The 13,968-nt window shown below is 44.2% G+C and overlaps 2 protein-coding genes across 3 annotated transcripts in view; one reads left to right on the top strand and one right to left on the bottom strand.

Moving 5' to 3' along the window:
• The first annotated feature begins 9 nt into the window (after positions 1–9).
• TOE1 (target of EGR1, exonuclease) lies at positions 10–4,251 on the top strand. The gene is made up of 3 exons (XM_080406176.1): positions 10–601; positions 1,999–2,170; positions 3,298–4,251. Exons 1-3 carry the CDS (start codon positions 510–512, stop codon positions 4,096–4,098), a joined length of 1,065 nt encoding a protein of 354 aa, XP_080262302.1. The 5' UTR covers positions 10–509; the 3' UTR covers positions 4,099–4,251.
• Positions 4,252–4,539: 288 nt separating this feature from the next.
• The window catches only part of TESK2 (testis associated actin remodelling kinase 2), a 93,201-nt gene continuing 83,772 nt past the window's right edge, over positions 4,540–13,968 (bottom strand). For both annotated transcript variants that reach the window (XM_080406135.1, XM_080406136.1), the window contains 3 exons: positions 13,743–13,829; positions 11,596–11,731; positions 4,540–9,405 (listed from right to left, as the gene is read on the bottom strand). In XM_080406135.1, the coding sequence (XP_080262261.1) occupies positions 8,393–9,405; positions 11,596–11,731; positions 13,743–13,829 (1,236 nt within the window). In that variant the 3' untranslated portion in view covers positions 4,540–8,392. The remainder of the gene's footprint in view (positions 9,406–11,595; positions 11,732–13,742; positions 13,830–13,968) is intronic.

Here is a 13,968-nt window from a genome sequence, read left to right as displayed (position 1 = left end):
AGGTACCGAGCCGCTCTCCTTCAGACACCTCGGCTTGCTCTGCTCCAGGCTGCCGGGGAGGCTGCTGGCTTCCCCCGACCCTGGCATCTCCCTTGCACAGCTGCTGAGTGAAGGTGGGCTCACGCTGAGGTCTTGACTACAGCGTTATCCCTTTCACCTCCCTGCTGTTTTATATCCAGGCTGATGATTGTTGCAGTTGGTTTTCCAAGTATTTGGGCCTCTCTTTGGTCAGAGCAGGTTGTAGCTGTAGGCAGCATTCTGCTACAGCAGGCACTGAGGACTTCCCAGGGTGACAGCAAGTCAAGGTGCTAAGGCTCGTTGAGTAATCCTTCTTCTTACAGGGTAATGAGAACCAGAGCCAGAGTGTTCGGGGGTTTTTTCTGGAGCTGATACGAGCGAAGAAACCTCTCATTCTCCATAACGGCCTGATCGATCTGGTCTTCCTGTACCAGTGCTTCTATGCTCACCTCCCAGACAGCCTCGGCACCTTCACCACAGACCTCTCAGAAATGTTCCCAGCAGGAATATACGACACCAAATATGCTTCAGAGTTTGAGACTCGCTTTGTAGCATCCTACCTGGAGTATGCTTACAAGAAGTGGTGAGCAGCACTCTGGTATTTAAAGCTTAACAGGAGGAAAGGCAAAGGGAGCAGCGGTATTTTGTTGTTTTGTTTTTCCAGGCAAGGGGGTGGGGTCTTTGTATTATCCCAGTGAGTGAAGAAAAGTGCTTTTCAGGTGACTCCGCCCTGTGCTTTTCACATTTCCAGGACAAGTGCTGAGTCCATAAGGGTGCGTTTTGTAATACACCTTATCTGTTCGGTGGGCAACTGCTGAACAGAATTTCAAAATGTGCCAGTGGAGGACTGACCACACCGTGACCTGATCTAACTGAAAACTAATTGATTCGCTATGTGGCTCTGGTCTGGTAGTGCCACAGGGCTACCACAGGAACACACATGGAAGAGACACCCTTAAAACTCAGCTAGAGAGCGAATGAAAATAGGGCTGTGCCTGCAGGGTCTGCTGTTACAACTCATTTTTGTGAGGGATGGTGCAGTTAAAGGGTGGGTGCTCCCCGCGCTTCCTGACGCTGACCAGGTCTGCTGTGCATCCTGCACATGATGCTGCGTGCGGCCAGTTACCACTCCCATTGCTTTCCTTCCAAGTGAAGGTTGTGCTTTTGTTCCAGGACACGTCCGTTTAGTTCATGTATCAGTCTGGCCCCTCATTCTGCGCTCCCCACACCATCTAAACAAGCCCCTGGCAGCGATACAGCCCCTTGAATCTCCATTAAACTGAAGTCACACTTCACACAGAGGAAAAATGGTATCTTTAGTGACTGTTTTATATCAGGAAATGCCACTTTGACAGGTCTGAAAACATTCAAGATGGCTGTTCTCAAACATGAGAATGCTTTGTTTTGACAAGAGAAAAATACTTTTTGAACTGACCTCTTAAATGCTTTAACCCACAATTCTAGTTACCTGGAGCTTTTCCAAAGGTTTTGGCCCTTTTAGCCAGCTCCTGGGACAAAACAGTTCTTTTCTCATAAGGTGAAAGACGTTTCCTTGTCTTCGTCGCCCAGGTTTGACCTGTCTGGGTGGTGACTGCTGGGTGCTCTACATGACACATCATTCTGGGGCTTTTTTTCTTCATCATTGACATTATGAAGACTAACATATATCTTAGTGCCCTTAATAGTTTGTCTTTAAATATGCGTCTCCTTTTCCCATAGCTACACTGGAGACACTGTTGTCCCTGCCTGTATGTTGGCATAAGAGAAACCAACCTTTAAATCGGCATGGAAGCAACTACTTACTAAAGCTGTTCTCCTGAGGCTGAGTTTCTTTCCAGCCAGCTGTTGAGCTGGGGCTAAAGCTCAAGAGAAGGAAACCAGTGGAGTTGAGGCTTGGTGGAGAGCAGCGTAGAGCTGGTGCACGCACACTGTGGTACCTTCAGTGAGGTAACTGCGTAACTCTGCTCTTATTTGTTCCAGCAAGCGAGAGAACTGCAAGCTGAAGGACTCCAATGGCCAGCACCTCACCATTGAGTTCTGCCACTACCCTGCCAACATGTCCCGTTATATCGACTACCGCCACTGCTCTCTGGAAGAAGAAAGCCACAACACGGGACGGGGAAATAAGGTGCCTGTCTGTGAGAAATTTTCGGTAAGTAACATGAATCCCTGCTTCTTCCTTGGCTCCATGGAAAGAGCCACATGTAGCCAGAGCAGGAAGTAGTAAAACACCTGGGAACTTTCCCTTGCTTGCTTCACAGTACAAGGAAGATTTTTCAGGCTTCAGGTGGCTTCATGACTGAAAGGGCAATAGGATGTTCTATTCACTCTGGAGGCAGTGAATTCCACAAGTTAGACACGGAGATTCAGAAGGAGATTATATAGCCCTAAATAGCAGGATGGTGTGAGTTACAGTACACATTTCTGCCTTTGGAGGTCTTTAAGATCTAAATTAGTTTGGCTTGTCTTCTGAGCAAGAAATGCCACCTCTTCCCTTCCCCATTACTTGATTAGATATTTAAAAAAACCCAAAACATTGCCTGTCTGCAGCATCTGGCACCGTAGCACAGTGTGATCCATAGCATCTCGAGTCCTGGTGCTGCTACTGCGGTAAACATAGTCCTTCTGATCAGATCATAACTGATTTCAGAGGTTTCAGGGAGAAAAGCTCTTCCAGATGTTGCAAGTTACTGTCACAAAACAACACAGGTTGGGGAAATCTCTGGAAGTTTCTCATCCAACCACAAACTCAATGTTGCTCAGAGCTTGTTCAGTGAATTTTGAAAGCATCTGAGGACAGAGACTACAAAACCTCTCCAGGCCCCTGTTCTAGTGCTTGACCATTTGCTGTGAAAAATGCTTTTCTATGTATCTAGTCACAGTTTCCCTTGACTGTTCACACATAACCTTCCCCTGTGCCCCCCTCAGAAGAGTTCAGCTCCATCTTCTCTATAACCTCTGCTTTAGGTACCTGCAGGCAGCAACTCAGTATCCCCAGCCCTTTAGCCTGGTGCTCTCCAGGTAGAACAAACCCGCCTTCCTTGGCCTCTCCTCATGCATCGTGTGCTGCACCTTGACAGCTCCCTGCCGCACTCACTGCCGTTTGTCAGAGCCTTTCTTGTGTCTTGTGGGACCGTAACTGGACACGGTGCCCCCACTGTAGCCCCACACGCCCTCAGCAGCGGGGGATAATCGGCGCTGCTTCACGTAATTGTTATGGTGAGAGGCTGCTGTAACCAGGAGGCTGGTGGATACAGGCTTCTCTCTCTCTCTCCCTAGGCCTATGGCTGGTGTCCAAAAGGGGTGAAGTGTCTGCAGTCTCATAACATTGACCTCATAATTGATGAGGACGACAAGCTTGGGGAACAGAAGCGGAAGAAACGGAAGCAAAAATGGAAGCGTTGGAAGAATACAGAAGAGCCCGCAAAGGTGTTTGAACAGGAAGGCTCAGGGAGAGAAACAGAGCAGGTTCAGAATGGGGAGGAGGGACCACCACGAAAACAGAGCTGCTATGAACCTGTAGCTGCTACAGAGCTGGAAGAGATCACATGCAACAGTGAGGGCAAATCACTGGAGGAAAACTCCATGGATGCAGAAGCAGAGATCAGCTCAGACACCAGCGCACAATGGGAAAAGGATGTGGGGAGCACCGAAGGAACTGCTGCCCAGGCAGCAGCTGCTGTGAGCCCTTCAGCCGAGGGGAACGCCTCTGGCAGTGACCAAGCGGAGGTGAAGCCAGAGGTTCCCACAGGGATGGACTCAGTCCATCACCCAGACATCCCTGAGACTGAAGCAGCATGTGCCACAGAAAAGGAGAAGGAAACCCATGGCCCCCCTTCCCAGGGGGGCACACACAGAGCTGGCTTTGATGCATTCATGACTGGCTACATCATGGCTTACGTCTGGATGCTCAAGAAAGGAAAAAACATGGACATGGGTGCAGGGCCCTGGTTGCCAGACTGCCATAATAAACTGTACCTCAGCGGGAAATCGGTGCCGCTTCAAATAGCAAAGAGCTTGTTTTCTAAATCTTCCAAAGCTCACAGCCAGAAGATGAAGTTGGCCTGGGCCAGTGGATAGAGCTAGAGGACTCCTCACTTAACTAGGCTTTTTATTCCCCTCCAGTTTTAAGTTCTTTATTCCATCAAGAACTGACCAGAAGGGGAACAAGTTTCTTACTCTTGCTTTTTTTTTTTTTTTAACTTCTGACTGATTAAATTGCTGTCAGTGGGAGTTCCCCCTGTTGTTCCTTAGTGGCACATTGGGCTGTGAAGGTGGGGTGAGGTTGGAAAAGAGGGAGGAGAAGTACACCTCTCCAACATGGATTGAGTAGTGTAACACTTAGTAAGATAGCAGAGAGAAATAACACTGATTAACGGTGAGTTTTCTTTGTTTATAATTCAGCACGGAGTAATTGCAAATACAATCTCAAGCCAGGTATTAATGTCATTCATAGCTTAAGTAAGCATTTGAACCAGCTTTTTGATCCTAGAGTTGTCTGTTAATGACAAGACTCAGGCCTTGATTTCATTTTTATTTTGAAAGCAAGTTGGGAAAGTTTACAAAACCTGACCAAGAAAAAAATTATGAAAATATTTAACTGGATTCATCTTTGGTTACTTCTTATTGCAGTTCCAATAAAACATACACCATTTCTATAGTTCAAAAAAAAGTCAGAAGGTCAATCAACATAAAAAGAAGACGTGCTTTCTTTACATATTCATAAATATCCGCAATATTAGAAAAGTTGTTTTGCAAAGATTTTTTTTCTGGCAGTGTTAACTTACTATTATACACAGGCTACAAACTTCTTCCTAAGCCTTTAATTACAAGTTGAGCTATTTACAGACTGCAAAATATTAAGACGTAAAACTCCTTCATAAATACGAAAATAGATCATCTCGCAAAGATCTTTATACTTAATCAAATATCTGGCTGCCCCTCCTCCCAAAAAAAGGTTATTTGTTTTGCATAGAAATGTAGTGACATGCAATATAAACAATAGCATTAAGTGCAAACAGGAATTATTCAAGTGTCTTTAGTTGTACTGGCAAAAAAATACCAATATTCTGTCACACATAATACACCAATGCCTCTCCAACAAGTATAAGTTTACTATAGCCCCTTGTCCGCACTGCTTTTGAGGGGCAGCAGTTTACATGCATTCTCTTAGTTGCATTTTATCAACCTGCAACCACAACAAAAATAGCTTATAACAGACCTTTAAATGAATTCAACATAGAGAGATATAAAGTGAATTAAAAATATCTTTTCTCTCTTCAGGAAACCTAGCAATGTATAGAAAGTTTTAAAAGAGCAAGAACCGCTCCCATAAGCAAGTCAAAAATCGTGATAAAATCCAATCACAATAAAACTTTGTCACATCACCATAAAACAAGGAGTTTGCTGACCACATGTTCATATTCATGTCCACCAGCAGCTGTCAGAAAATGTCCCTCTGTAGAGGAGCACCCTCAGGTAGGCAGAAAACCTAGCAGTAGTTACTAGGTGCAACCTAGATTCAGCTTTACATAACCAAAGGGATGAGATGTACTGAGTGCCAACTGCATCCAGACCCTCGGAAACACTGGGGTTTAGCAATCACTTCGCTATTTTTAAGTGGCCTTTTACTCCAGTTTCATACCCATGCCTCTTTTCCCATGCAGACCCAGAAGGAAAGGCCTGAGTTGCTATTCCTTGGCATTTCTGATATCTCCACCTCAATACAAAGAGCTAGAAAAGTTGATACATGTGCCCTATGCACGTCAGCTGGCTGTGCTGAGAGTGAACATTTAAGAAAATGAAATTTTAGCCATGCTGCTTTGTAAGAGAGCTGTTCAGGACAGGGGAACATTTTAAGAGACTGTGGTGTAAGAAAACAGATGAGGTCACTGTGATGGGTACCACAGAGGTACCCCAAGCCTGACTGCACAGGCTTTGCAGTCAGAGTCAGAGAGGGCATCAGGCTGCACGATGCGGTGTCGGTGCCGACAACCAGGACGAGTGGGAGCCACAGAGCAGCCAGAGGGGTGTGCGTGTGCTCTCCGAGGGGGCTCTACCGAGCAGGTAGCTGTAGGGTGCTGGACAGTCTCCTTGCTGCCTGGTGATCCAGAAGTAAACTATTTCTTATTATTGCTTGTTTTTCTGAAGTCACACACCTAAATGCATCTCGTGACAACAGAAGCTGGTGCTGATGGTTTCCCTCCCGAAAGATTACAATTGTATAAAAGACTGCGGGGGGAGGAGGGTGGGGGGGCCGGCACCAGGCAGGCAACGAGCTGGCAGCTGAGTTCTGCTTGCCCTGTCCTCAACGGAAATCGCACACACGCAGCGTCAGCCATACAAGCTGCTCCGCACGCTGCAGACAGGATACACAAGACACTCTACAGATCAGCAACACCTTCACGAGGCAGAGAAGTGTGTGGGCCAACAGGGGTGAGCTTGGTAAGTATAGGTATTTTCTCTTTCAGACTCCTAACAGCTGCCTGATCTGGTATGGACTGTGCTAAGAAACTCAGTGACCGGGTTTCTTACTTAATTCTATGCAGCCACTGCAAAGGGTAACTTCCTACTTCACAAGAGGAAGTCATCGTCATTATCACTCATGGAATAGTTACCTACATCTCTGGAAAGGATAAACATCTCAGCCAAGAAGGAACTAAGGCTTTCTTCTTCATCCTTTCTTTGAGATGGGAAAAGAATAGAAATAGTTTTGCTTCCATCAGAGACTAGCTTACATTTTCCACCCTTTTAAGAGAGCAGAAAGAAAGGGTAACAGGCTACCTGGGTGATTCCACTGCATTACCATCTGTTCAGCAGGCATGCAATGCATACCTCACTTAGGAATGATAATACAGGTTAAAAAAAAAACTAAAAAAAATTACACATCCCATGTTGGTGGGCCTATGATACTGGAAAAGGGGAGGATGTTGCACAAACATCATCACAGAACAAGCTTTCCTGTACATCACGTCCCAGAACAGGGATCTCTGATGCCGGTTCCAGCAAGCAGCATTAAAGCTTATGTACTGCTGCTTTCACATGTACCTGCTGGTGGAGGGGGGGGGGAAAGATAATCCTATTCAGTGACAGCAGACACCAATGAAGGTAACAGCTTCTTTCTGTAGAAGAAAAAAAAAAGTCAATTTGGGACAAACTAATCTTCTTCAGTTTGAAAATTCAAAGCCCTTCTGTGAGTCTACCGTCTATCCTCTCCAAGAGCACTTGTGTGGCTGCGACACTGCTTGGCAACTTCCCCTGAGCAGGGGATTCCTGTCCTCTACCAAGCAGTCTGATTTTAAATAAAGAGCCATCATTACTGCAATGATATCAGTGACGTGGGATGTCGTACCAGGGAGGGAGATGAACGTGACCCTTTTAGCTTAGTGTAATAGTCACCTGTGATGTAGATACTGTATTTAACTAACTATTCTGCAGAAACAGATCACAATGTTCATTCAGCTCCTAAGAGGGAACAGCCCTCGCCCCCCAAAAGCTCAGTACAACGGGTACTTTCACTGGCAGTTTCTCCAGAAGTTCAGAACTGTCAATGCCTAGAATATCGCTCTCCTCTTGAGCCCAGGGCAAATCTTCCTCCACATTCAGGTTGAGGTACATGAAGAGCTGTGCAAGGAGGAGAGCGGTGCTTACTGCATCCCGCTTCCCTACACTAATGTGTTAACACATCATTTCCAAATCCCAAGGGAAAATAGAACACCAGGGAACAAATTCTCATTAATTGCAAAGTACTTATCATGTGACTCAGCCTGCAGATTGCAACCAGCATGAGGGGTTTTGGTTTTGCTGCTTTTGAAAGAAGAGCTTTAATGTTGCAAGAGCATTCACAGCAGCTCTGGGACCACAGAACATTCCTATGTGCTCAGCATAGCTCTGAATTATCTCTGTGCCTGTGTCTAAAACAGAGGCTCCGACTCACGTGTGTTGCTGCATAATGTTAACACAAAATCTGCGGTGGTTTAGAGCAGCTGGTCAGTCAGAGGAAAACCTACAGGTCACTCTTTCTACCCAACATGAAGCTTAAGGCCTTGAAATGCTCCATGCTGGAATTCAGGTAAAACTTTAAGCAGCACCTGCTCTGGCTGCTGCCTCTTAGAAGGACTGTGGGGCCCACGTGGCCATTCTGGCTGGAGCAGTTCCCCCACCTAATGCAAATCAGGGAAGGGAATAAGCACAGTTTGAAATAAAGTTAAAATAATCAGTCTCTCCAGACACTGTCTGCAGCTATCTGCTTGACAGCCAGTTCCTACCGTCTGCTGAGTCTCTTTCAAACGGCAAGCCCAGCACTATAGAAAAACAGTTTAAGCAACTGGGAACAAGAGTTCCCTCAAGGACATGCTCAGTTTGAGGCCTCTCTTCATATGTCACAAGTTGACTGTGTGCTGCCACTTGCTGAGATGTTGGAGGAGGTCTGAGACAACGGGGCAGGACTGTCCCCATCCTGCTCCCTGAAGGGCCATGCCTCTCTCTTCAGCTCAGTGGAAGGACTAACACTGAACAGAGGCTTTGTAGACTCTAGAGGAGTACTTTTCAGTAGGTTGTCTTCCACCTCCATCTCTTCAGAAGGGAGACAACCTGCAAACACTTGTGAGGAGCCATGTCCCTCAGAGTTCACTGAATTCTCAACTGGGAGTTCTTTGTAAGACAGCGGCTCAGGCTGGGCCAGCGCTAATGGTTGATTACATGCTGGATCTCCACATGTGTTCTCAACAGGGCAAAACCCATTTTCCTCCTGGGCCACTGGCCCATCTGAACAGTCCATATCCTCCTCTTGTCCTGGCAAAGGAAGAAATTCTGACCTGTGAGGTTTGGCTTGAAAGGGGGGAATCTCTGACACACCATATTTACTGCTACTCAGGAGTTTTTGCCGAACCTCTGCACCCAGCTGGATTGGGTCACACCTGCTGACAGTTGAAGACAGTCCCCCAAACAGGCCATATTCCTTGTGCAGCAATTCAGGGGAGAGTGGAAGTGACCTGCATCTCCTCCCAGGAAGATGGGAAAATTCTTGCCAGTCTGTGCTATACGCCTGCCGGAACTGGGACTGGCTGGCTTTCAGGCCTCCACCTGCCTCTGGAGAATGTAAGTCAAACACCAGGGAAATCACAGACTTGCTTGGCATGTCAAAGAATTTGATCTTCCCCCCCTTGAGGTCCTCCCGGGCACTGAAGGGATTAACTTTCCGGCCTAACCCTTTGTTTGGCGTATAGTAGGGGTCCTGCACATTTATCTTCCTGGAAGGCTTGCGGGAGAAGATATCCGACTGGCTGCGTGACAACCAGATATTCCGACGTGGACGAGGTGACTTGGGTGGGATCTTATCATCCAGGGAACTCAAACGTTTTACTCCTGGTCCTTTTTCAATTGCCCCTGAGTAGAAGAAGAGAAATACTCTTAGCTTAAAGGTGCTATACACCTGCATGTCTGCTCACTTGCAGAACCTTCATGATAACTGTAAAGAAAAACCTGCATTTCTGATGTTCCAAAGTATCTTCTGTAAGCACCATCTGCTCGTTCCTTACAAGTTCCTGCACAAACGCAAGCACACCATTCTCTTCTCCTCAGTGCATTATTGGTTTCAAACATGGAGATTTGGCAACCCTGTCCACGGTACCTTTTAAAATTAAAAGTACCTTTTAAATGTAGTTTGGATTGTCTTACATTTAAAATATTTCCTCCTCTTTACTCATATCTCAGGCTAATCAGAAGTCATCTTGAAGACCTGAGGAAATGCAAATTCAGCTAATGGCATCTTACTTCCCTAGGCACTGAAATTGGACTGCTTCTTTACCACTTTATGATGAAGTATGCCACCCACGTTATGAGGGATGCTAACTTGGCAAGACAATGTTGTCTTCAGAAAAAACAAAGGAGGAAACTGTACAAAAATTTGGTACAAATGAGGAATTCTTTTCTTCTTCTATCCAAACCCTGTATTTTAGGTCCCCTTCAAACCTCCTTACTGCTAGTACCCTGAACACAGCAGAGATGGCACGGGGTGGTCTTGGAGAAGAACAATTTGCATGTTTCTAGATTTATCATTCTGGCTTCCAGCAGAGGTTGCCCAAGATCTGTTGATGATAATGACCATGAAAGAGAATAAGTACAAAACACAGTTACCAAAGGATCTGGGACTTTTTCACCCTGATGGGAAAAGTCTAAGACCAAAATAAATGCCCCTCCTGATACCAAGAAAAGTTGAGATGATTCCATTCCAGCCTTCATTCAGTTCGTTATCTGATACAGAAAGTAGGGATATATGAGAGTTTGACCCTAAAAAGTAGCAGTTAAAAAGGTGTACATATGCATATACATTTGCACACAGGCAGACACGCAGACATATTTTTCAATAGGTATCTATATATAAATAAAAGCTGTAACACTAGAACAAGATGGGAAAATTTAACAGTTTAGGAAAAGATTCTAACTCCTTGAGTGTTTGGGTCATGCATCTGCCACTGGCTCTCAAGGTGCCTCTGAAGAGCTATGGTAAAACAATAACAAATATAAAGAAGCGATATCTCCTTTTGATTACCACTTCCAGAATAAGCAGATATGGATTTCCCCTTTTCCCCTTAAATACTACCACAGTTTAGACTATAGTCACTCCACCTAGTAAAGACTATGCAAGTGAAAGAACAGTACATAATACTTCTTTAAGAAGATACAAATCTGACATGTAGTCCAAAGGAAGAATGCCAGAAAAATGAAAAAAAACCAAACTAAACACCCAAACCAAAAATTTTCCTTTTTAACTGATACCTCTTTCAGAGGTTTTCCAGGTGTGGGAGAACTACCACATGCATGCATTCCATGCGGTTAAAAAACAGAACTTACTTCAATCTATAACCATGTTGCAGATATATATATACACACGCCTATCTATTGTGTATTTAGATATGCAATATGAGAAACCATTTTTACTGCAGTCTTAAGTTTCCAGTGCCAGAAGTCTACTAACATAAAAGATACCCAAGTGAGAATGTCCCCGCCTACAAGAAGTGTTTGCAGTTTGCTCCCCACACCAGGTGGCACTCGACAGCTTTAGAGAAAGCCCTTCAAGGCCAGCATTCCCAAGCAGCTCCGGGACCCATCTTTTCCCCAGTCTTTCAGAGTATTACTTTATAATACTCTTGCATCTTCTCTGCTCGTCCTCCAAAAGGAATTTAAGAAGCTTCTAAGTGTTACACGTAATATACACCCAAAAGAAATTATGTATATGCACTAAGCATGGCAGGGACAAAGTAGAAGTTGATGGATTTTCATATACTATTAGCAACTTACAAAACCGTTCCCAAATGAACTCTGAATTTCCCCTCAAGAGCTTGTGGGCAGAATCTTTTGAGGCACTTTAAGAAACAGTTAGCTGTTTTTTTCCCAAAGGACACTCTGCCAGGCAAAGTATATAGTATTGCTCCAGAATAATTTTCAGGCTTTGAGTAAAATAATTCATAAGCTGTAAATAATACCATATATAGCTAAAATTCCAGTCTTCAAAATATGAAGCATTGTTCCCTCTTGCTATTAGCCTGCAGCAATGCTTGCGTGCAATACACTTACCTTTGGGTTTTCTTTCACTGTTGTCAAGGTTCAAAAACTTTCTCTCCCTCTCCGAGTCCTCATTTCTCAGACGGTTTAAAATCTCCTCCAGTGTTTTGACAATATCAGCAAATGAAGGACGCAACTTTGGATCCATCTGTGAATGCACAGAAATCAAATACATTCATGTGGGTTTGTCCATGCTATTTTACTTAAACAGTGGTCAGAGAGAGGGACAATCTGAAGGAACTGAGGAAATTCAAAACCATCCTAAGGAGTGTGTTGTCATTGCAAAAAACCTAAGTAAAGCAGGGGAAAAGTAGTATTCTGTCCTAGCTTATGTATATTACACCTCTTCACATTTAATTATCAACTTGTATGAAAAGGATTTATTTTAAATTGAAAAGGTGGGAAGCTGCTAGATTCAGGGCTTGCAAAGAGGTTTTGTTTAGTTGTTTGTTTTAAACAGCTTTTATAGTTCAAGGGTTTCTTTCTGGACTCCATTTATCAGTCAGAGATTATATATCAATGTTATTTCAAAAGGACTAAACAGAACAACTTGGCTGTCTCATTCTTTCAGAGTTTGTAATTCTTCCATCATCTCCCTGTGGCTTTAATTAAAACCCACCTAAATGGCATTGCTAATTGTAAAGTTTAAAAAGTTGTATCTTTCCATCTGCTAATAAGCCTTACTACTTGGTGTACTGGTCTGTCTTGTGTGGAAGCATGTCTGGTTACATAATCTGACAAAGTAATGTAATAGAAATAAACCCCATCTTTGCCCAAGTAAAATATCCCCCTTCCTGCCCCCTCAGTATGTATTCAGTTTGTATTTATATATTCACCATAGTAGAAATGGATCTCTAAACAAAGTCCAACACTAAAATTGTACTAGAGGGGAAGCAGCTTGCTTTAAGTAGTAACTTAGAAGGCACGTCATCATTTTGAACGTTGATCCTGTATATATGTTACAGGTTTACTGTAGGTAACAATTACTAATTCAGCAGCTGAAAGTTAACCTCATTACACTATTAAAAAAGATTCCGCTTGACCTCATTCCTGTTTCCAGCCCTCTAAAAGCTTTTTCAGAACAGACAAGCCCAGACAGATCTCGCCTCTGGTACAAAGAGAACAGTGCTGGTTTGTACACAATAAACCCCAAAGACGTCCCTGCTACTGCCTTGCAGGTCCTGAGATGGATCTTTCTGAAGAGAACTGGTATGGTCAGCAATGCCAGAACAACTAACAACACAAGGTAAAACCTAAAAATTCATACGTACAATAATTAAAAAAAAACCAAATCATACTTGAAGCGCTCAAGAGCGGCAAGAAGGTTGTTCTAATGTAGCAGGTGGAATTTCCTGGCATAGGAAAACATCTTTTTCTGCTTTCCCTATTTCACTGAAAGAGTAGAGCAGGGGCAACACCAAAGCACACACTCTGTACTCTGACAAATTTACTGATTTGCTTAGGGAGCTGTTGCAAGCTACAGGGAGTAAGAAGAGCTCTTGAGCTATTTTAACTTGTGCTAGGTAAGATCCAGGACAAGAGCAGCAATGGAAAAATGACTCTGAGCAACATTTGCTTCTTCCATCCCTGAGCAGTCCAGCCCCTGCTCAAATGGAATAGAACATTCTTCCTCAAGGCAGCAGTTGTCCACAGCTTGTGCTGGTAAGCTTTTTGTATGATCATACATGATTACAAGTATTTGCACAAGTAGGCTTATAGTTGTTGGGGAGCCTTAAGTTTTACTTGATTTGTTTGTCCCCTCCACTTGTGAGAACAACTCAGAACTATTTCTTCACAGCTCAGTAGGTCTGTACACAATAACAGCTGGATTTTGTCAGCCTGAGGGCCAGCCGGTATCAATAGCATACAACTGGTTATGATCAGCCTGAGCAGCCTGCAAGAAGCTGTTCAGTGTGCCAGACCTGTTTGTTTGGCATGACAGAACACAGAATTGCAAAAACTGAAAGTAGACCTTTTTGCAAGGGGAAAGGAAGGGTTATAAAAACTGCAAGGGACTTTCTGGGTTATCAGAATATACACTGCTTTTATAGGTAGGCTCTTCAAGTCTGTTCTGTAAACGCTTTAAGCTCTATCTTGAAAAGCCAGGGGGATTTAGAGAACTCCAGTTTAGGCCTCACCCATTCACTTAAGATACTCACATTACAGCAGTTGAAGGCCAGCTGGAGGAAGTCAGGGGGACAGTCTCCCACCATGTGCTGGAAGGCATCATAATCTAATCCAAAATTCTGTACAAATGAAAACACAGCATAGAGATATAAAAGAGGTCTGGCCCAAAGCATCATCTTTTCAGGGTGTCCCTACATGGAGTTATCAGAAATAACCATGAACACCATCTCTCAGCAGCCACATACAGAGGTTTTGGAG

Source organism: Falco punctatus (assembly GCF_963210335.1).
Source record: "Falco punctatus genome assembly, chromosome: 11".
Lineage (NCBI taxonomy): Eukaryota > Metazoa > Chordata > Aves > Falconiformes > Falconidae > Falco > Falco punctatus.
This window is presented reverse-complemented; position numbering and strand designations above follow the sequence as displayed.

Bases quoted from the DNA above. Each gene is read 5' to 3' on its own strand.
- TOE1 (XM_080406176.1), top strand. From the start codon at position 510: ATGTTCCCAGCAGGAATATACGACACCAAATATGCTTCAGAGTTTGAG. The intron at 602-1,998 runs GTGAGCAGCACT...TATTTGTTCCAG, and splicing joins GAGTATGCTTACAAGAAGTG to CAAGCGAGAGAACTGCAAGC. The intron at 2,171-3,297 runs GTAAGTAACATG...CTCTCTCCCTAG, and splicing joins CTGTCTGTGAGAAATTTTCG to GCCTATGGCTGGTGTCCAAA.